The sequence below is a fragment of the Protomyctophum parallelum genome (assembly GCF_964188405.1).
Source record: "Protomyctophum parallelum genome assembly, chromosome: 6".
Classification (NCBI taxonomy): Eukaryota; Metazoa; Chordata; class Actinopteri; order Myctophiformes; family Myctophidae; genus Protomyctophum; species Protomyctophum parallelum.
Window position 1 is genome coordinate 34469838 of NC_139701.1, and position 21842 is coordinate 34491679.

The following is a 21842-nucleotide window of genomic DNA, read 5'->3' on the forward strand; positions in this document are numbered from 1 at the left end:
CAAGCATATGGCCAACACCTAGCAACCAGTAGCGTCCGCGCCCTGGGCTAGTTGGGACTTGTGTGCACCGGCCGGTCCAGAGTAACCGGTGCCACCACAATGGAGAGCTCCCACTTTTGTACCTCGTGTGAAGCTCTCCTTCAGCCGTGAGCCGACCTTGGTCCTGCCCCGTGTGCCAGGAGGAAAAGGTCTGACCGCTGACTACAGCAGATCCGAGAGGGCTCAGCTATCTGCAGAGTTGGCCCGCATGAGGGCCATGCTCACTTCAGATAACACCTAGGCACCTCGGAGGGTGCCGAAGCGCCTACCTCTCCGATGCCACAACTGACTCGAGGTTGATGTGCTCTCCCCGACAGCTTAAGCTACGCACTTCCATGACTATGAGGAAGATGCAGAAGGCGGTGCCTCCCAGGCATCAGAGCCGGCCTCCCACTTCTCAGCTCATGCGCATAGCCGTGGAACGCATACTAAAGCAGGCAGTCGGCTCCTCCAAGCGCCTTCTTCTTGCTGTCTTCGCCGTCCCCCACGCCTGTACCTGAGACAGCTACAGGCCTGCCGGGCGAACGATCAGGGCCCTCTCCCATCTCTATACCGATGGTGAAATCCTGGCAGCCCTGCCCTGATTGGGAAAAGTGTCCTGAGACAACCCGTTGCGACGTGACACTTTAATAGATTTGAACGCACAAGGCGATAAGGGCTGGCCTGGGTTACATGCCAGCCACCAAGCCTGTCATTGCATCCCTCATTGTGTTCCCCAACGAGGCCCGGCGGCAGAACGCTAGGTGACCTCGACCCCAGTGCAGGAGCACAGACAACCTGCTCACTGGGGCCTCCCGTTCACACTTAATAGTGGCAACGTTAATACTGGCTCAGTCACCTTTGGTGTGTCACTGGAGGCATTGGCGTCATGTCCTCAGAGCGTGGGCGGCTGATGTCCATCGTATCTCTAGCCCGTCGCCAAGTCGGGTTTTCACAGTCAAGCTTGACTGATGAGCCTAGGCCAACTCTCCGTAGTCTCCCTGAGGAGCCAGGAGCACTAGGTGGTTCAGCCGGGCGAGAATCGCCGGAGCGAACCATCCAGGGGGGGAAGACCAGGCTGCAGCTTGCAGGCCTACGACACATCCCGCCTCCCAAAGGGCCGAGCTCCAACATTGATGAAATCATCTTGACTGCCCTCGGAGCTCGCGTATCACCGCCGGCCCACACTAGAGGCCAGCGTGTTCCCTGGCGTCCCACGCAGGGACCTGACTGTGACTGTGACTTTCCGGGCTGTGCAGTGCCTTCTGACGCCAGCCCCCCATATCCGGCGGGTCAAAATGGCCATTATCAGCAACATGACGAGAGCCCTACTATCAGACCAGGAGTGATGTGTCCTCCTGCCCAAGGGCGCAACAGAGGCTGTATATCCTCAGTCACACTAAGGGAAGTCCGATCTACATACTTCCTCGTGACGCAAGACAGACGGGTGTCGACATGTCTTGAATCTGATGGGACCCATATGAAGTTTATGCCAGTCTACTGGGCCGAACACGGCAATGTGCTGGAGCGGCAAGTGGTGCGCTCCGCTCTATAGCACACATTCTCATACTCATGGGACCTTAACCGGGTACTGGACGCCCTGTGCGGGCCTACCTTCGAACCCCTGGCACAGGCAGAGCTGAAGTGGGTGTCATGCAAGACAGCCCTTCTCCTGGCCATTACATTGGCAAAGCGTGTCAGTGAACTGCACGCTCTGTCAGTCAGCGAATCATGTCTGAGGTGGAACGCAGACGGCTCGGGGGTCACGCTGTGGCCAAACATAGCATTCCTCCCGAAGGTGCTGTCGCAGGCTCACCTCAACCGGCCTATCAGGCTGGCTCGATTCAACCCCCCACCTGGGGAGCTGACAGACAAACTGGAGCTGTTGTGCCCAGTCCGGGCCCTGAGAGCCTACATTGAAGCTACTGCACGCATCAGGCGAGCAGAGCAGCTGTTCTTTTGCCATAGTGGTGTGAACAAAGGCGGCGCTCCCTCCAAGCAGCGCCTGTCCCACTGGATTGTAGACACAATCAGCCACGCCTATGAGGTAGGGGTGCAACGGTTTTCGGTTTAAACCGAAACCGTTCGGTACGGCATGCACGGTTCAATACGCTCTAATGAACCGCGCTATTTCGGTTTGCATTAATTAATTTCTTACAGCTGCGAAGAATGTATTTCTCGGTCACACACCGGCCTACTTAGAAGTCTAGCACTCTATCGGTCACACACCGTCCTACTAAGAAGTCTAGCACTCTTTCGGTCACAGAAGTGTAGCACTCTGTCGGCCCACCCCCTATCCCCCCCACAGACACACACACACACACACACACACACACACACAGAGAGAGAGAGACGGCATGATGAGGAGAATCCAGCCCTCGTCTTTAAACAACTTCTTGAAAAGACCTCTCTGTGGAATAATTATTGATCGTCATACACAGAGACACACACACAGCGGAGTAACCTCGAATGAACAGGCTTCTAAGCACGCATCTTTTTAAGTTTGTTCAGATCTGCTTCTGCATCTGCACTCGCTGTTTGAGTGCTAAAAGGGAGAGAGAGAGCAAAAACAACTCGTTGTTTTTTCGGAGCAGGAGAAGAATATTCCGTCTGAAAAGTCCCAACAAAATACTCCTGTCCAATCCATGACTGTAGATAGAAACCCTTCTTCTAATAATATAAGCATAATATCGCATGCAGAGATCTTTATTGTAAACTTTTGTAAATGTTTCTGTGCAACACGGCACTCTGCTGTGAATTCCTCCCCACTCTCCTCCCTGCATGCGAGCCTGCTGGCTGCTGCGAGTCTGCACCACGTGTGAGTGCATAGGTGCATTATTTTTCCCTTGAACATAATATTGATGAGGCACATTAAAATAGCAATATAAGGTTTTTTCCCCCCTTTAAAATAATGAAAAGGCAGAAATGCCTAATAAAATAATATATGCTAAAAAAAGAATAAAAGAAAATGCTATAAATAAACTATTTTGGTGCAAGCCAGTCCCTGGACTTATGTGTGTGGGTATGAGCATGAAAGCAGCATGGTTGTTTTTCCACCTGTACCTGCAACCTAACACACACACAAACACACGCACATATTAACTGTATATATGATGATTTTGTGTGTGCCAGGAGGCTACAGTACAGTACAGTAGAGGGTACAGTAGAGGGACCGGCACACAGAACTCTGTCATTTCTCAGCCGTTTCGGACACGGGGCGGCATTTCGGAACCGGCCCGGCACCCTGGGCGCGTTCCTGCCCCCCCCCCCCCCCCCCCCGGGAACCCCCACACAGAGTTGCACCACTCACTTCACAAATGTGTGATTTTTTTTATTTTACTGTACCGAAACCGAACCGAAACCGTGGCCCCCATACCGAGGTTCGAACCGAACCGTGGTCTAACTGAACCGTTGCACCCCTACTATGAGGCAAGTAACCTCCCCGTACCATCAGGGGTACGGTGCCACTCTACAAGGAGCATTTCCACATCATGGGCTGCCATGAGAGGGGTGCCCTTGGAGGACATTTGTGCCGCCGCCTCATGGGCTTCGGCAGGCACTTTCTCAAGGTACTACAGGGTGAATGTTGCCACTCCCCACCCAGTGGACGTGGCCCTCTTCCCCGAATCCTCCGGTTCTACCCTTTGAGGTCTGTAATCAGGATTCCTCGTGACTTGGCTGGTATAAGTCATTCAGTGCTTAAAGCACCGCCTCTGGCGGTCAGCAGGGACGAAATAGAACGATAGTTACGTATGTAACTACGGTTCTATGAGTCCTGAATGACCGCCAGAGGCACTCTTGTCACTCAGAATCCTCGTGTTCTCGCGAGAAGATTCTGTAGGGACTGAGCCCCGGACGACTGCCGGAAGTTATAGACGACTCCGGGTCATCACGGGGTCAACCGACATTGTTGGTATAAAATACTCGACTGCGCATGCGCGAAGGGACGTATTCAGTGCTTAAAGCACCGCCTCTGGCGGTCATTCAGGACTCATAGAACCGTAGTTACATACGTAACTATCGTTATGGCCTGGACCGTGGCTCAGTGGTCCAGGCAGGTCCAGCCCGAGTCCCGACGGCCTTTATACTGCATGTCACTCCCCCATCTCTCTCCCCCATTTACTGTCAGCCTACTGTCTGTCCCTCTATAAAAATAAAGGTGGAAGCCGCAAAAAGAAAAAACATAAAAAAAGAGGGTTATCTCATATTTTGTTGTTGTCCGGGGACCATCAGTGTTCCTTGAGGGTGTTCCAGGTGGTCCCCAATAATGGGCCTTGATATGAAAAAGCTTGAAAACCACTGATTTAAAAGATAATTCGGATCATGTGAAGAAACGAGAAAGTACTTAAATAGATACTTAGATACTTTATAACTCTTACGTAATAATTTGAACGACTACTTTTACTTCTATTTGAGTCATAATTGTTAATACCTTTACTTGAGTACAGATTCTGGCTACTCTATTCCAAATTCAGTAGTACAAACTTCGCCTATTGGCCACTGAGCAGATGGCGTCTGTATCTCTTGCTACAGCACACAGTTTACACATTTACGAGGGGAAAGTGGTGTTAGCACACGATGATCATTGTCCACATCGTGTCCCCAAGTATGTCAATCACGACCATAACATTTCAAATGGCAATTAATTGTCACGCATTGTCACACACACCGTGACATGTCAGTTTGTAGTTGTTTCCACTAGTTTTCGTATAGTTACGATTACGCAAAAGTAATTGAGCATAGAGCAGGAGCTTATCTCCTGTTTCTGTAGCGTGAGGCAGCTTGATGTACAAGTACACCCCCTGGACATGACGCTAGTATGTCGCAGGGATTTACCCTCAATCCAACCCTTGATGCTGAGTGCCAAGCAGGGAGGCACTGGGTCTTTGGTATGACCCGGCCGGGGATCGAACCCCCGACCTCCCAGTCTCAGAGCGGACACTCTAACCACAAGGCTCAGGCACTGAGCTGGTAAAATACAATACATGAAATAATAACAATAATAATTGTGACAGGGCCTACTTTTTATCAAGCTACTACCTATTTTTATCAAGCTTTGAAATATATAGATTTTAAAGTAAACATTTTGAACACAAACCTTTGCTTCTGGGGGTCCCTGGCACAGAACATTTTTCAGATATGGGGGTCCTTGACATGAAAAGGTTTGGGAAGCACTGACCTATAGAGTCGGGGAGCTGCTGCAGCATGTTGGAGGATAGCAGCAGGTCTTCTAACGACTCACAGCCCGACACGTCTGTGTCCAACGACTCAATGCGGTTCTTAGCCAGGTCCAAGTACCGCAGCTGTCGAAGCTTCCCTATGGACTGGAGGAGGGCACAGTACATTTACTGCAAGTACTGTTTACTCAAAGTGCAATTTCAATGTGTATAGTTAGTACCATTTCACTTTGTACAAAACCCAGTATTCTCCGTCCGAAGCCACTGGTATGAGATGTTTGTGTGTTCTTACCCCTGGTATACACTGTATAGAGTTGTTATCCAGCCACAACTCTTTCAGGTTGGGAATCTGCTCCAAAACCTCTGGCTGGCAGAGAGACAGAGACAGAGACAGACATTAATACATGAACAAAGGAACTATTCCATCGCTCTGATTAGGAACTGCTCCAATTATGAGCATCTAACAAATCATTCTAATCATTTTTATTGAGACAGCACCAACAATAGAAATTGGTACCTTCATGGATATGAAGACAACTGCTTGTGCTACTATTTAAATATGAAACAAATGTGTGTGTGTGTGTGTGTGTGTGTGTGTGTGTGTGTGTGTGTGTGTGTGTGTGTGTGTGTGTGTGTGTGTGTGTGTGTGTGTGTGTGTGTGTGTGTGTGTGTGTGTGTGTGTGTGTGTGTGCGTGCGTGTGTGCGTGCGTGCATGCGTGTGTGCGTGCGTGCGTGCGTGCGTGCGTGCCTCACCACTTCAGTGAACTCGTTACTACCCAGGTCTAAACGCTCCAGCTGATTCAGTCTGTGGATGGACCTGAGGGAGGAGAGGAGATTCATTTAGTCTGTGGATGGACTTTAAATGTGTTCCACATCACCACAGAGAGTAGTGCCCAGTGTCGTTCCACATCACCACAGAGAGTAGTGCCCAGTGTCGTTCCACATCACCACAGAGAGTAGTGCCCAGTGTCGTTCCACATCACCACAGAGAGTAGTGCCCAGTGTCGTTCCACATCACCACAGAGAGTAGTGCCCAGTGTCGTTCCACATCACCACAGAGAGTAGTGCCCAGTGTCGTTCCACATCACCACAGAGAGTAGTGCCCGGTGTCGTTCCACATCACCATAGAGAGAGTATAGTGCCCAGTGTCGTTCCACATCACCACAGAGAGAGTAGTGCCCGGTGTTGTTCCACATCACCACAGAGAGTAGTGCCCAGTGTCGTTCCACATCACCACAGAGAGTAGTGCCCGGTGTCGTTCCACATCACCACAGAGAGTAGTGCCCAGTGTCGTTCCACATCACCACAGAGAGTAGTGCCCGGTGTCGTTCCACATCACCACAGAGAGAGTAGTGCCCGGTGTCGTTCCACATCACCACAGAGAGAGTAGTGCCCAGTGTCGTTCCACATCACCACAGAGAGAGTAGTGCCCGGTGTCGTTCCACATCACCACAGAGAGAGTAGTGCCCGGTGTCGTTCCACATCACCACAGAGAGAGTAGTGCCCGGTGTTGTTCCACATCACCACAGAGAGAGTAGTGCCCGGTGTCGTTCCACATCACCACAGAGAGAGTAGTGCCCGGTGTCGTTCCACATCACCACAGAGAGAGTAGTGCCCGGTGTTGTTCCACATCACCACAGAGAGTAGTGCCCGGTGTCGTTCCACATCACCACAGAGAGTAGTGCCCGGTGTCGTTCCACATCACCACAGAGAGTAGTGCCCGGTGTCGTTCCACATCACCACAGAGAGTAGTGCCCGGTGTTGTTCCACATCACCACAGAGAGTAGTGCCCAGTGTCGTTCCACATCACCACAGAGAGTAGTGCCCGGTGTCGTTCCACATCACCACAGAGAGAGTAGTGCCCGGTGTCGTTCCACATCACCACAGAGAGAGTAGTGCCCGGTGTTGTTCCACATCACCACAGAGAGTAGTGCCCGGTGTCGTTCCACATCACCACAGAGAGAGTAGTGCCCGGTGTCGTTCCACATCACCACAGAGAGTAGTGCCCGGTGTCGTTCCACATCACCACAGAGAGTAGTGCCCGGTGTCGTTCCACATCACCACAGAGAGTAGTGCCCGGTGTCGTTCCACATCACCACAGAGAGTAGTGCCCGGTGTTGTTCCACATCACCACAGAGAGTAGTGCCCGGTGTCGTTCCACATCACCACAGAGAGTAGTGCCCAGTGTCGGGTCCATCGGATAGCCAGTTATCCAGAACCAGCACAAAAGCATCTGCCTGGCCTCTGGACCTGATCACCCCTATATCTCCATATATGGAGCTGGCTTGTTCTGACATCACAACACATATTTGGGCATGCCTGACACAGAACTCCAATAAAGGGAATAAAGGGACATAGATACAGAAATCGCCACATGTGCATAAAATGCTGTCTCACTTTGGCATGGTCTTCAGGTGGTTTTCTCTCAGCTCCAGGATCCGTAGTTTTGAGAGTCTGACAGATAGTAAGACAGAAAAAAGATGAACAAACTGAGTGAGAACACATTCTACATTTTATATACTGTATAATAGTAAATATTTATATAAAGACCTAGTAAAGTGGAGTCTCCTCTGTCTGTCTGATATAACGGCCGACATGACAGATGATCCTGGTCAGACGCATTCATTATGTTAAGCTGCAGACACACGGATTCAGGAAACGTACGTTTCCTGCAAAACCACCATGAGCACTTGACAGCACAGTATGACGATGTATCCTTCATGGAGTACGACAACATGTCTCGTCATGCTAGCTCACTCTTGGTAAAATGACAGTATGCCAACTGCACAGTCAAATCTTAGTGTCAATTCAACTTGTGCAAATATCCCCAAAAGGAAGGACAATAAACTTCCGACGTCCGAACATTTCTTCGGAAAGGGAAGTGATATAACTACGAATTGACTGTCCGAACCGAAGTTCGTTCTGACGTCAGATTGAGTCTGTCCGTCTGGCCCTTACGAATGAATAAATGAACACTGAGGATTTTACTGTGTACTTCACACTACACTATATATCTATAGCACCGCTAGTAATGCCTTGACTTTGTGTTGCTTACACCTTGGGGCACGGATGCACAGCATAGCATGGCCATGTTAAGGCCATAAAAGGAAGCTGTTTGTGTGCTGAGATGATACCCCTAGAACAATTGGGTGGACAGGCCCTCCTTATTGGCACTGCATTAGAATCCATGTTTGTGCTTTTCAGAAATAAGCTTGTTCCTCCCTCGGGGACTGTTCCCGTGCTTTCACAGGGAAGATAAAAGCAAAACCTAATGGGAAACTGGATTAAAGCACAGTACAGAGAAAGCACAAAGAAAGGACAAGCATGCTTCAATACACTTTGTGGAAAATGACTGACTGGATGAAGCGGCAACCAGAACTCAGAACAAATTACTCCTGACACCACAGTGAAATGGCAAGTGCTCAATAGAGCCATCACATCTACATTATGCTTAATTAGCACGCCGTCACGTGCTAATATGCACGTACATCATTGGTGAGCTATGGAGAGTTCCGAAACCCGTCTACCAGTGACATCATCTATAAGGATTCCAAACGAATGGCATCTAAACCTTTCTTTTACTGGAACGCATGCTTAGCATGCTGAAATAAAAGCCATTGTCCCATTGCAATAATAATAATAATAAGGTTGAAATCTTGTTGAAATAAACAAACGATGCATGGTAGGCAGATTTCAAAACTGTCCATAGCCTATAGGATATGGGTTAAAAAGGCTTCTTAAATATACAACCTTATCTGCATTTACGATCATGTACAGAAGGTGCATTTCACACACACACACACACACACACACACACACACACACACACACACACACACACACACACACACACACACACACACACACAGCTGTACCTGCCAAAGTTAGCAGGCAGATACTCCAAGAAGGCATCATTTAAGAAGAGCTGGGTCAGATTTAGGAGCTGGGTAAAACCATCTGGGAGTCTGAAGTGTGAGCGAGAGAGAGAGAGAGAGAGAGAGAGAGAGAGAGAGAGAGGGAGAGAGGGAGAGGGAGAGAGAGAGAGAGAGAGAGACTTTACTTAGTTTTGTATCCTTGAAGAACCTCTGGAACAAAACACGACAAAGTCAGGTCAATGTTTCCATGACAACCACTAGGAGCAGCTACTTGCCTAAGGATGACTCGCCAAAACAAACGCACACAAACAGGCACATGCACCCACAGGCACACGCACACACAGGCACAGGCAAAGGCACAGGCACACACAGGCACAGGTACACGCACACACAGGCACAGGCACACACAGGCACAGGCAAAGGCACACGCACACACAGGCACAGGCAAAGGCACACGCACACACAGGCACACGCACACGCACACACAGGCTCAGGCAAAGGCAAAGGCACACCCACACACAGGCACAGGCACACACAGGCACAGGCACACACAGGCACACGAACACAGAGGCACACGCACACACAGGCACACGCACACACAGGCACACGCACACACAGGCACAGGCACAGGCAAAGTCACACGCACACGCACACGCAGGCACAGGCACGCGCACACACAGGCACAGGCACACGCACGCACAGGCACACGCACACACAGGCACACGCACGCACAGGCAAAGGCACACGCACACACAGGCACACTCACACACAGGCACAGGCACACGCACGCACAGGCACACACAGGCACATGCACGCACAGGCAAAGGCACACGCACACACAGGCACACGCACACACAGGCACAGGCACACGCACGCACAGGCACACGCACACACAGGCACAGGCACACGCACACACAGGCACACACAGGCACAGGCAAAGTCACACGCACACACAGGCACACAGGCACAGGCACAGGCACACACAGGCACACACAGGCACAGGCAAAGTCACACGCACACGCAGGCACACAGGCACAGGCACAGGCACACACAGGCACAGGCAAAGTCACACGCACACGCAGGCACAGGTACACGCACAGGCACACGCACACACAGGCACAGGCACACACAGGCACAGGCACACACAGGCACACGCACAAAGCCACAATTTCTCGGGCAGAAACCTTGTATCTCTATATTTCAACTTGAATGCCCTAATTTGTCATACTACAGTGTCACACAAAAGTAGCAAATGAGCTTGTAGATCTGCTATTTTTGCTATTTAAAAAAAACTACAAATAAAATAAAGTCAAAGTCGTTGAGTGTGAATATTGTACCAATGAAAACGAGTTTGTCAGTAAATAAAAACTACATTGATCCATTGGAGGAACACGAACTGTGACACAAGTCACAGTTTGGGACATACAAGGTTTTCACCTGACAGCAACGATATGCTGTAATGAAGTTTGTTCTTATAGACAGTATGGTCTTTGTACTGTACTAGCTAGCTATATACAGCTGAACTGTGTGTCTGACAGCACGACAGAGATATAAGAGGAACCTTACTACAATCCTGACACTGCTATTACTTTTAAAGGCGTCTAGGTGTGTCTGGTGGTGGCAGCTAGCGGTTATAAAGCATCAGTGTTTGATGTACTGAAGTATTTATGTGATATGACATCGGTTACAAAAGGATTACTTCATTACAGAAAAGCAAGTGGGGACCGGGGACCCTCAGGCGACCTTGAGGGGGTTCCAGGGGTCCCCAGCAAAATGAGTCAATATAGCATCAACATTTTTATTTTACCACTTTAACCCTATTATATACTTCAGCTATTAAAACATAGTTGTTTTAATAGCACAAGCTCAAAACGATTTGCTTTATTTTATTTATTTTGTATTTATTATATTATTTTTTATTTTTTATTTTTTTACTTCATCCAGATTTTGAAAATTCCTCTAATCTGGTGTTCAGGTGATGATATGCACATTACATGCACAATAGAATTACAAATTCTTTCTTTTATTTATAATGGTCTTCGGTGGACCAAAACTGGTGTCCACCAGGTGGCACTGGATAAGTTGAAAGACTTAAAAAAAATCATTTTTAACATTTTTAACACAACTTGATGAATGCTTTATAATGGGGGTGCAGCCAAATACACATTCAGGATTCCTTGATATGAAAATGTTCTGGACAATCTGGACTGGTGACTACAGACTGCTAACACATTTGACTGAACTTAATTATATGCCAACACATTTGACTAAACTTATGTATTTACTATTTATTATTATTATACATTATCATGTCAATGTGCCTGCACAGGTGGCTTATTATAACATGTATTAGAAATGCTCATGACTTTCCAGTGGGAATTCGGTAAACAGGAGTTAATCTGCATGGTGTGAATGAGCAGTCTGTCTTACTTGGAGATAGGGTTGACGCTAGCCTCGACCACCGAAAGACCTTTACAGCACTTAATGTTATCTGGGAACTCCTGGATTCCTGTTCAAAAGAAAATATGAGAGAGAGAGAGAGAGAGAGAGAGAGAGAGAAAATGCATGTATTTTCAGTTATGCTACTTCTCTTTTTTTAATCATCCACCATGTCAACAGATTAGATTAGTTGGAAAAAATGTGAGGGAAGGAATTCAAGTTTACAGATGAAACTGTTTTGTCAGTCTTTATTTTTTTGTTGCTAAAACGGTTATCCAAAGTATAGTTAAAGTATAGTAAGAATAAACAAAAGTTAATGAATGGGTTTTACAATAGAAAGGAATACAACAGAATACCATATTTTCCTGATGACTTATTCATTTTGGTTTAGAAGGTTGTGTTAGTGGGAAAATTGGACAAAATATATGCTATAGGCTATGTAACATGATATTACAGTAAAGCAGTGGTTCTCAGACTTTTTCATGTCACCCCCATCTGAAAATATTTTGTGCCAGGGACCCCCACACACAATTTGTTTAAAACATATTCCAAAACAATTTTAGAAAATAGCCGATTAAAGTGGCTAAACTGATTTTGACGGTATCAACACATTTTGCTGCAGGGACCACCTAAAAGCCCCTCAAGGACCTCTGGTGGTCTCCAGACTCCATGCTGCAGTACAGTACGTTATCAGCTACAGCACATCACATAATAACGTCACTGTCAGGCAGAAACCTTATCTCTATATTTCAACTTTGTATGTTTTTCGATAAATTAAACTTCATCATAGTCTCGCACAAAAGTAGGGAAAATAGCCTAATCTATCAGATCACAAGTTAACACGCCGCAATGTAAGTTTGTAGATCTATTTTCACTTTTTTATACAAATGTATAAATGGTAATACAAAAGGAACTGTTTTGGACATACACAAGGTTTCCACACGACATAAAGCTCCCCCAGGGCCATACCATTTTTACTGATGTCCAGCTCTTTGAGGTTGACCAGGCTGGCGATGGAGGTGGGTAGGTTGGACAAGTCGTTATCTGGCATGCTCAGCTTTTTCAAGGCCTGACAGCTAAAAAGTTGCTATAGAAACAGAGGAGAAACATAGAATATTATGACATGCCAGGGAAATGACACGAGCATTTAGTAAAAACGGCACAAATGCATAGAGAGTGGGAGAGGCTGTGATTCATGCAGGAACTGAAGGAGTTCTTCCTCCTCGGTCTGTGTCTCATTGGTGGTGGGCTATGGACAGTTTAGAAACCTGCCTACCAATAGTCTTCCTCCTCGGTCTGTCTCTCATTGGTGGTGGGCTATGGACAGTTTAGAAACCTGCCTACCAATAGTCTTGCGTGTCCAGGCTGCTGCCTCCCACAATTTTCAAAAGCTTGATTATGCTTCCTGTCATACAGTCTGGAGCACGGAATCAGCTCTGATCATGAGTAAAATAGAAAGCGGATGTGAAGCCTCCCCCCACTTCCTTTCTGTCTGTACAGCCGCACAAATTGATTCCTAATATATATCAAAACGATTCGAAGCATATATAACTTGCTGCGTAGCAGAAATAGAAATACAAAAATCAATTGTAAAGATATCTTAAAATATATTTTCGGGAACGAAAATGATAGATTCCGCGAGTTGAAGTTCCAGACTCTATATCATTCGGATAGCATATGTTGTTGCCAATACTTGGCAACAACATATGCCATATATCGTTGGAAACGTCTGGACCTCGAGCTGACTGTGGTTTGATCCAAATATGGTAATGTCCTTTGCACCAGCATTGTAACCATGACAATAGAGAGGGTGGATTTTGGTATTATTTGGGGGGTTTTAAACACTATGTTTATGATTTGATATCATTTGAGTGACATGGGTCTGGAGTTGGACTGACGCCCATAAAGTAGGCGTCGGTTACCGGCCTGAGGAGACCTGACGGGGAGAGACAAACAGAACAGTTCTGTTCTTTAATACCTCGTTAAGCAAAGCTATAGCTACAAGAACGATAACGCTCACAGTTGGAAGAGGCTCGAGACATTCTGCAACCGGTGAGATCTTTCGTCTTTTATTTATTTCGACGTCCAGCGAGGATCTGCGTTTTGAGTCTTCCTCTTCCTTTGGAGTAGGCTTACATTACTTTGGATTACGATCGCTTCTGGGATGGATTCAGTTTATTTTACCACATTTACTTTGCTTTGGAGGGAGTTTACGTGAGGGAAAGAACTCTTGGAGGAACAGACTGTTTGTAAACAACCACAGAACTATACGAAACATTAAGCGCGGGCGTGCGTGCGTGCGTGCGTGAGACACGGACACTCGCTACGGATCCACATTCATTCATTGCATTCAACTCTGACTGTATAACTGTTGATTCCTTTATTTGATGAGATAAAAGGTTAACGTGAGTTTTGTTTCTGACTGTTTTCTGCTGGTGTATGCAGGCTAATTCTCTATATTCCCTTTATCAATTGTATCCTAAGAGGAGATCATTCACAACCCGTGATTTAATAATTAGTAGCAGTGATAGTAATATCTGACCGTTACACTCTGTCTGTCCGTCCGTCCGTCCATCTGCGTACAGCTAATCTCCGACACCGTTGGCCCGGTCAATACCAAACTGTGCACATACACTCCCTGGATGCCAACGATGAACCTCTGCCCCAATTTTCACTCAAACAGCCTGTTATAGTGCCACCATGAGGCCGATTTGTGCAAAACACATTTCTTTATATTACTCGTATACATTTTATCCATACATCACGCAAATCGGTATACACTATCTCTATAGTCAGGGGTGCACACAAGCGGTGCGCCAGTGAGCATGCGTCGTCAAAACGTTTGGTGCGCGGTAGATCAAAGGCATAGAGCTGAGAGAGGGATTTAGAGTTTTTTTGATTGATTGATTTATTAACAGTTTGCAGAATTACAGTACATTTCAAGTACAACTCAACAACAACTGTTAACTGAGTGTACGACACCATAAACTCATAAAGCATTACACTTGTTTACAATAGGGCCCACCATTTTCAATTCATCAAAACAATTAGAGACGTACGAATATACACAACTATATACGGTAGTCAAAACAGGAACTCGTCATAGAGGTAAAAAGAGAAAAGAAACATATACAGTGAGGGGAAAAAGGGGTGGGTGGGGGATTCAGATTTTACGGGGGCCAGTTTCGAATTGCAGCCGTCCGTAGGTGCCCTTTGAGGGCGGTTTTGAAGGAGTCAAAGGATTTGCATGTCTTAATGACTGTTGGTAGGGCGTTCCACATTTTGATGGCATAGCAAAAGGAACTCAAATGAGATGTTAACGTCCTGTAAGTAGATTTAGAAATAAAACTAGTGTTTACTAATCATTACAAGTGGCTCTTATTTTGATGAGGCAGTTTCTAAACAGGAAGTCCGTTTCACTTGTAAACAAGCTACGATGGATGAGCTGTCAAAGTGCTAGTCGCTAAACCACGTTAGCGACCATATTTACAATATGAAAACTGTCACTTAAACAATGTAGGTTACACAAACTGGAATTAAAAATGGAACCTGCAGGCAGCATTAGGCGAGTAATTCATTGTATATGTGTCGGACGTTCGTGGTTGTGCTAGAGATAAACGGACAGGTGCAGCCAGTGGGACCTTACTGCTGCTTAACGACTACACTGTCTGTGATTAGGTGTACTATAGTGTAGCTTTGCATCTGTTGCATCTGCCCATGTGAAAGCAGCATAACGTTGTGGCAGGATACGAACGTCTGTACCCCCCCCCCTCACTGTGCGCACCAAACTACATGGGCAGGTAGTACTAGCCCAAAATAATAGTGTGCACCCCTGTCTATAGTCATGTGATCAACACAGACCTGTCCACTTCCCCATATTCCCCATATTCCATCCCGATTGACTTCCAAAGTTTGCAGGATTGGTCCATTTCAAACTAAATGCCTCAAATCATGAACACAGCATGCAATTTCTGTGGAATTATGCACACACATTCCCACTAGGCAGAGGAAGAAATGGCAGTTCAATTATTTTTCCAAATCAGCCTCATGGTGGCGCTATGACAGGCCAATTCATGTTCTTACCTAAAACTGCACCGACCTTTGTACAACTTTGTAGGCGCACTCCCTACAGGCAAAGGAAAAACTTTTGCCCTACATTTTTCCATATCTGCCAGTTATAGCGCCACCATGAGGCCGATTTTGGCAAAACACATTTATGTAGATTACTCGTAAGCATTGTATCCATACATCACGCAAATCGGTAAACACTATCTCTTTAGTCATGTGATGAACACGAATCTGACCGCTTTCCCATATTCCATCCCGATTGGCTAAGATTGCCTTCCACAGTTTGCAGGTCCATTTGGAACGAAATGCCTCACATCTTGAACACAGCATGCGATTTCTGTGAAATTATGCACACACATTCCCACCAGGCAGAGGAACAAATGGCACTTCATCAAATCAGCCTCATGGTGGCGCAATAACAGGCCAATTCATGTTTTCACCTATAACTGCACCGATCTGTGTACAACTGTATGTGCACTACTAAACATTATGAATACACTGTGAGATCATTGCAAAAGAAATAAAAAAATAAAAAATAAACCTGATTAAATTACTCCTACACATTTTGTCCAAACCTGGACCCCGGGGGGCACTTTTTCTAGTTTAAGATCCAGACTTTTTTCCTTGATAGATACACAGTAAGTAGACAGGAAACGGGGAGAGAGATGGGGGGAAGACACGCAGCAAAGTTTGTCAGGAACGGGACTCGAACCTGCGACACACTGTCTGGCTGGATTACCAGCATAGGTGCCTAGACCTCTAGGCCAGCCCAGGCCATGTCTCGCTTTCTTAAGCTTGGTTTTAAAGTGATTTTGGTCCCTTTACAGCTATCACCAGTCTCAGGCAGAGAATCCAAGTCCATTATATGGACCTGGCCAGATGGCGCCCGCAAGGTTGCCAGTTCGAACCCAGTCTCCCCCAGAGTTAGTGTCCTTGAGCAAGACACTGAACCCCTAGTTGCTCCTGATGTGCTGGTTGGTGCCTTGCATGGGTTCCGCCACCATCGGTGTATGAATGTGTGTGTGAATGGGTGAATGCAATGCACAATCTCTGCAAAGCGCCTTGGATACAAGTGCTACGTCAAATGATATTACTGCTCTGTGTCACGCTATTACGAAAGAGAACTGGTGCTCATTCCCAGCAGGCCAACCATGCAGTCGCCTGGGGCCCCTGCCACTAGCGGGCCCCTAAAGGCCAACAAAATGTCGTCCCTGTGGCAAAAGGCACAGTGACCCAGTAGTATCTGCTTATAGCAACACCACTTCAAAATGACATCTCCGTAGGAAATTTGCAAAACCTACATCGATGTCCTGCCGATGTCTGAGTCATTGTGTCGGGGGCTTTGTCAGAGTACTCATTGTACGCGTCCGTTTGTTTGTCTCTCTTTTGTGCCCAATGCCCATATATGGAGATCTCTGTATCTGTCTATAGTTTATCCATTTTATGACCAAAACTTGGAAAAGTAAAAAAATAGACATAGGCTAATAGCATATTCACATATGATAGTCAAAGAGTCATGCCTAATGCATTTTTGGGTGTGGTTGAGTTGCCATAACCTGACTCCGCCAGATTGAAGACTCGTTTCACAAACTACTTCCATCTGGGACCCAATCGCTGAAGAAGACGGGCCCTATTTTTTCAAGCTACTTGGCAGGTGATTGGCAGATCCCACCCGTAGCTGCCGCTGATTGGTCCGAACCGCAGCAGGCTCGGTTCCTCGCTACTGCGTCAGCGATTCCAGATGGAGGCTGTGTTGTGAACTTGTGAATCAATAACGCCCCCATCTGGCGGAGTCAGGTTAGAGTTGCCATGCTGTCAACATGACCTTGCATGTCCACTGTTTTGTCATCAAACACTGTATCAGACGTTACACGGCCAGTCGGACCAACGGTTAGGGTTAGGGATAGGGTTAGTAATGGGGCCAGGGTTAGGGTTAGGGTTAGGGATAGGGTTAGTAATGGGGCCAGGGTTAGGGTTAGGGTTAGGGATAGGGTTAGTAATGGGGCCAGAGTTAGGGTTAGGGATAGGGTTAGTAATGGGGCCAGGGTTAGGGTTAGGGTTAGGGATAGGGTTAGTAATGGGGCCAGGGTTAGGGTTAGGGATAGGGTTAGTAATGGGGCCAGGGTTAGGGTTAGGGATAGGGTTAGTAATGGGGCCAGGGTTAGGGTTAGGGTTAGGGATAGGGTTAGTAATGGGGCCAGGGTTAGGGTTAGGGTTAGGGATAGGGTTAGTAATGGGGCCAGTCGGACCAACGGCATGGAGGAACAATGACATGGCACCGTCACACTACTACTACACTTCACTTAATGCTTTAAATAATGAGGATATATTTGTTATCTCAACATCCCCACCCCACCCCCCCCCCCCAAAAAAGAACTGGAATCGATAAGCAAGTTTGTGTCCGTGTGTGTGCTTGTGCTGTGTGTGTGTGAATCAAAACATAGTCTCTCACTCCATCCAAAAGAACCCTATCCTTTTTACACACACACCTCTTAAACCCAACTACTACTTAAACACACAATCACTTACAGACACTTAAGGAGCACTCCAAGTTCTCCTATACGCATTAAGGCCACTCACACTGGTGCTTTCAATGGCTCTTACATAATTTTGGCAGGACACACACAGGCATGCATGCACGTGCGCGCACAGACTCCACACACAGTCCCTAGACAATCAGGATAGCTGACTCCTTTACATTCATTTATTTTTACCTCATGTCTTGATCAGTCAATTGCAGTCACTGTCAGACACATGTGCAGGCAAGATGTAATGCTAAAGATTGCAGTGGCAATCATTACATACAGTATCTTAAACAATTCATGTAGTTTTTATCGATAAATGTTACTCAGTCAATATGGTCTCTTAAACTCAAGCAGGATATTATGTTAACCTTTTCTCAAACACTTAATTCCCTCCATGAAGTCTTTCATATCGGACACTCGACATACCCACCTGTCTTTGTTTGAGATATGAGTGAAGTCTAAAAAAATCTAAAGTTTTATTGCAAGATTTAGCTGTTAAAACAATTTCACAGTGTCTGCGTGATGTAGCTGTATTTACAATTTAGGCATTTAGCAGACGCTCTTAATCCAGAGCGACTTACATTAAGCAAGAACAAAAAGCATGGGAATACATCACATAAAAATCATTTATCATGAAACATGCGTAAGCTAAGAACGTAACAGTGGAATTTGTTGTTGTTGTTTTGTTGTTGTTGAATTTGTTGTTGTTGTTGTTGTTGTTGAATTTGTTGTTGTTGTTGCTGTTGTTGTTGAATAGCGACATTGGATAGTACTGTAAATGGCAGGAGACAGAGAAGGGCAAAGACAAGCAGCAGAGGGCCTCGGGTCGGATTCAAACCAAATAGTGAGGTAGCTTGTTACTAATGTATTTACTATTTAGATTTTCATAATTAGGTTTTCATAATAAGGTTTTCATAATGAATGAACAAGGATTGTACACATGAGGGACCTGGGACCAGCTGCTCCTTTTCTACCGACTACCGCCTATCTCTTAGCCCTATAAAATGGTTCATTTTCCACACCTCTACTACTGCATTTTTCATACTTTTCTTTAAAACGATGGAGCTTGCACAAAAACAAAGTGTTTTACACATAATTATAAACTTGTCATGTGGCGATAAAGGTGATGCTGATTCTCTCAAGAACAGATTCTGAGCTACATACGCTACTGAATCTGTGGCCAGGGGCATTCAGAACGTGTATACATACATTGTTGTTAGTGGGAATGAAAACATACTGTAGGTGCCTCATCGGAAGAGTAGAGCCTAAGGCGGAGCAAACGGGAAACATCCTCCACATTATGTTTAGAGCCGCCCCCAGAGGCAAATTCAAAGGAAAACAGGTCGATGTTTTTTCCTGCGTTCCTAGATTTAACACAGCTTGATCCAATGACCAATAATTGGAGTAATGAATGTGCTTTTAACTATCCAACCTCCTCAACCAGCAGCTCTATATGTCAATCCACTATTAGAAAACGACCATTATGGGTTAGAGGGTAACAACAGCTATGAGTTATTAATAATAGTTTTCTGAAAAACCTACTGTATGTTTCTATATCAGTGGTTCTCAAAGGAGCCCCAAAATTATATATATTTGGCCGCCGACCCCCGTGTGCAAAGATTTGCACATGCTTTTACGATTTTTAAAAAATTGCTATTTTGCTATTTTTCAACACCTAAAGTTTAAAATAATTGGTGAAAAGTAGGTGACACAGATGAGTTCCAGGTCTTAATGGGTCAGGGACAGTACAGTCAGGTGGTGGGGATGGGCTGATGGAAGTTACCTTGGGTAGTTCCTCTATCTGGTTGGCATCGAGGTAGAGCTCCTCCAGGGTTCTCTCAAAGCTGAAGATCTCCTTGGGGACCTGTTGTAGGCTGCAGTGGGAGTAGTCCAACACCGAGATCACTTCCTCTTCACCGCGGAAACAACGACACGGCACCAGCCGGCCAATCAGCTTCCGCTTAGTGGTCATTTCAAGACACTGCACTGGGGGGGGGGGGGGGGATTGTGTCAATAGAGAGCAACAAAATATTGTTAGCGCTTTTGGCTGCATGTAAAATAGCATAGTTACGAGGGTATGGGTGAGATGTGAGAACAAAACACCATCATGCTCCTGCTTCTGCGCATTATGGTTATATAGGCATTAACAGCTGCACCAATTTTAGGTGTGAGTTTTTTTGTTTTTTTTAAGATATTTCTTAGGGCTTTTCTGCCTTTATTGATAGTACACAGTAGACAGAGAGACAGGAAACAGGGAGAGAGACAAGGAGAGCAAAAGTCGTCAGGCTTGGGACTTGAACCAGCAACTCCCAGTCAGGCTGCATTAGAGCCTAAACCAACCGCTAGGCCAGCACTATATACAGTATGTGCAACTGTTTTTCAATCAGTGGGGCGACTTCTTTGGAGTGTTGAAGAATAGAAAAGCAAAAATGGAAACAACAAAAGAAAATCAATAAAACTAATCCGAACTATCAACCTGGTGCAATTAACGAGAGGAGGGGCAAAAACTTTTTCGAGCAGCAGCCGACATTTGTTAGGTTTCACAACATGCTTTAACATGGCTGGCGCGATGCGATCAGAAATATTATAGTAAATATAATAGTATTTTTCGGAGAAAACAAGCAACAAAGAAAGTGGATCCTTATGGGAGGCGCGCGCATTGTTCCTCACGATGGAATGGAGACAATACAGATAATATGTACCGAATTGTGTGAGTGTGACATAATTTATGGGAGTAGTAGCCAAAAGTGTGTTGAAAAAGAGACGATTTAAAAGGATTTGTATGACGGTTCTTCCTTGGCCTACTGGCAGTGTGTGTGTGTGTGTGTGTGTGTGTGTGTGTGTGTGTGTGTGTGTGTGTGTGTGTGTGTGTGTGTGTGTGTCATGACAAATAAGACACTGTGATGATAGATTTTGTACAAAATGGGCCCATCCTGCAAACTTTGAAAGCCAATCTGATTCGTACCCAATCAGAAGGGCATCTGATAATTTACAGATATATTATAAACGTACATAGTACCATAATTATAGCCAATAGCCACACCATATCAAAGACGAGTTTTACAATGTACATATGCAGTCACAGAAATACCATCAAACTCAAGCTCACAACAACTCTGGTGATTGAATGTGCATACACAAAATACATCCTAAAATGACTCTGGTGATTGAATGTGCATACACAAAATACATCCTAAACTCTGGTGATTGAATGTGCATACACAAAATACATCCTAAACTCTGGTGATTGAATGTGCATACACAAAATACATCCTAAAATGATTGAATGTGCATACACAAAATACACCCTAAACTCTGGTGATTGAATGTGCATACACAAAATACATCCTAACTCTGGTGATTGAATGTGCATACACAAAATACATCCTAACTCTGGTGATTGAATGTGCATACACAAAATACATCCTAACTCTGGTGATTGAATGTGCATACACAAAATACATCCTAAAATGCGGGCTTTCAGATCATCTGGCAATCCAGCACCAAGAGCAACCATGAGTTGTAGCAAGTGGAAAATGAAAGAATTTCTATATATTCAATTTACTGAAGTATTACACAGGTCAGTTATCTGAAGTATTACACAGGTCAGTTATCTGAAGTATTACACAGGTCAGTTATCTCAATGCCACTTCAATTTCCTTTTTGAACTGGCTCTGGCTCTGAAGTGACCCTGGAAGGGAATGAAGCGCAGGAGATGAGAGGAGAGAACGAAAGTGATG

The 21842-nt window shown here is 45.8% G+C and overlaps 1 protein-coding gene across 2 annotated transcripts in view; it reads right to left on the minus strand.

The window, feature by feature from the left end:
- lrrc7 (leucine rich repeat containing 7) overlaps positions 1–21842 on the minus strand; it is a gene marked incomplete at both ends in the record, with an annotated part of 103338 nt that overhangs the window by 56463 nt on the left and 25033 nt on the right. For both annotated transcript variants that reach the window (XM_083768209.1, XM_083768210.1), the window contains 8 exons: positions 5198–5342; positions 5488–5562; positions 5949–6012; positions 7593–7649; positions 9071–9160; positions 11501–11579; positions 12479–12596; positions 19886–20088. In XM_083768209.1, the coding sequence (XP_083624335.1) occupies positions 5198–5342; positions 5488–5562; positions 5949–6012; positions 7593–7649; positions 9071–9160; positions 11501–11579; positions 12479–12596; positions 19886–20088 (831 nt within the window). The remainder of the gene's footprint in view (positions 1–5197; positions 5343–5487; positions 5563–5948; positions 6013–7592; positions 7650–9070; positions 9161–11500; positions 11580–12478; positions 12597–19885; positions 20089–21842) is intronic.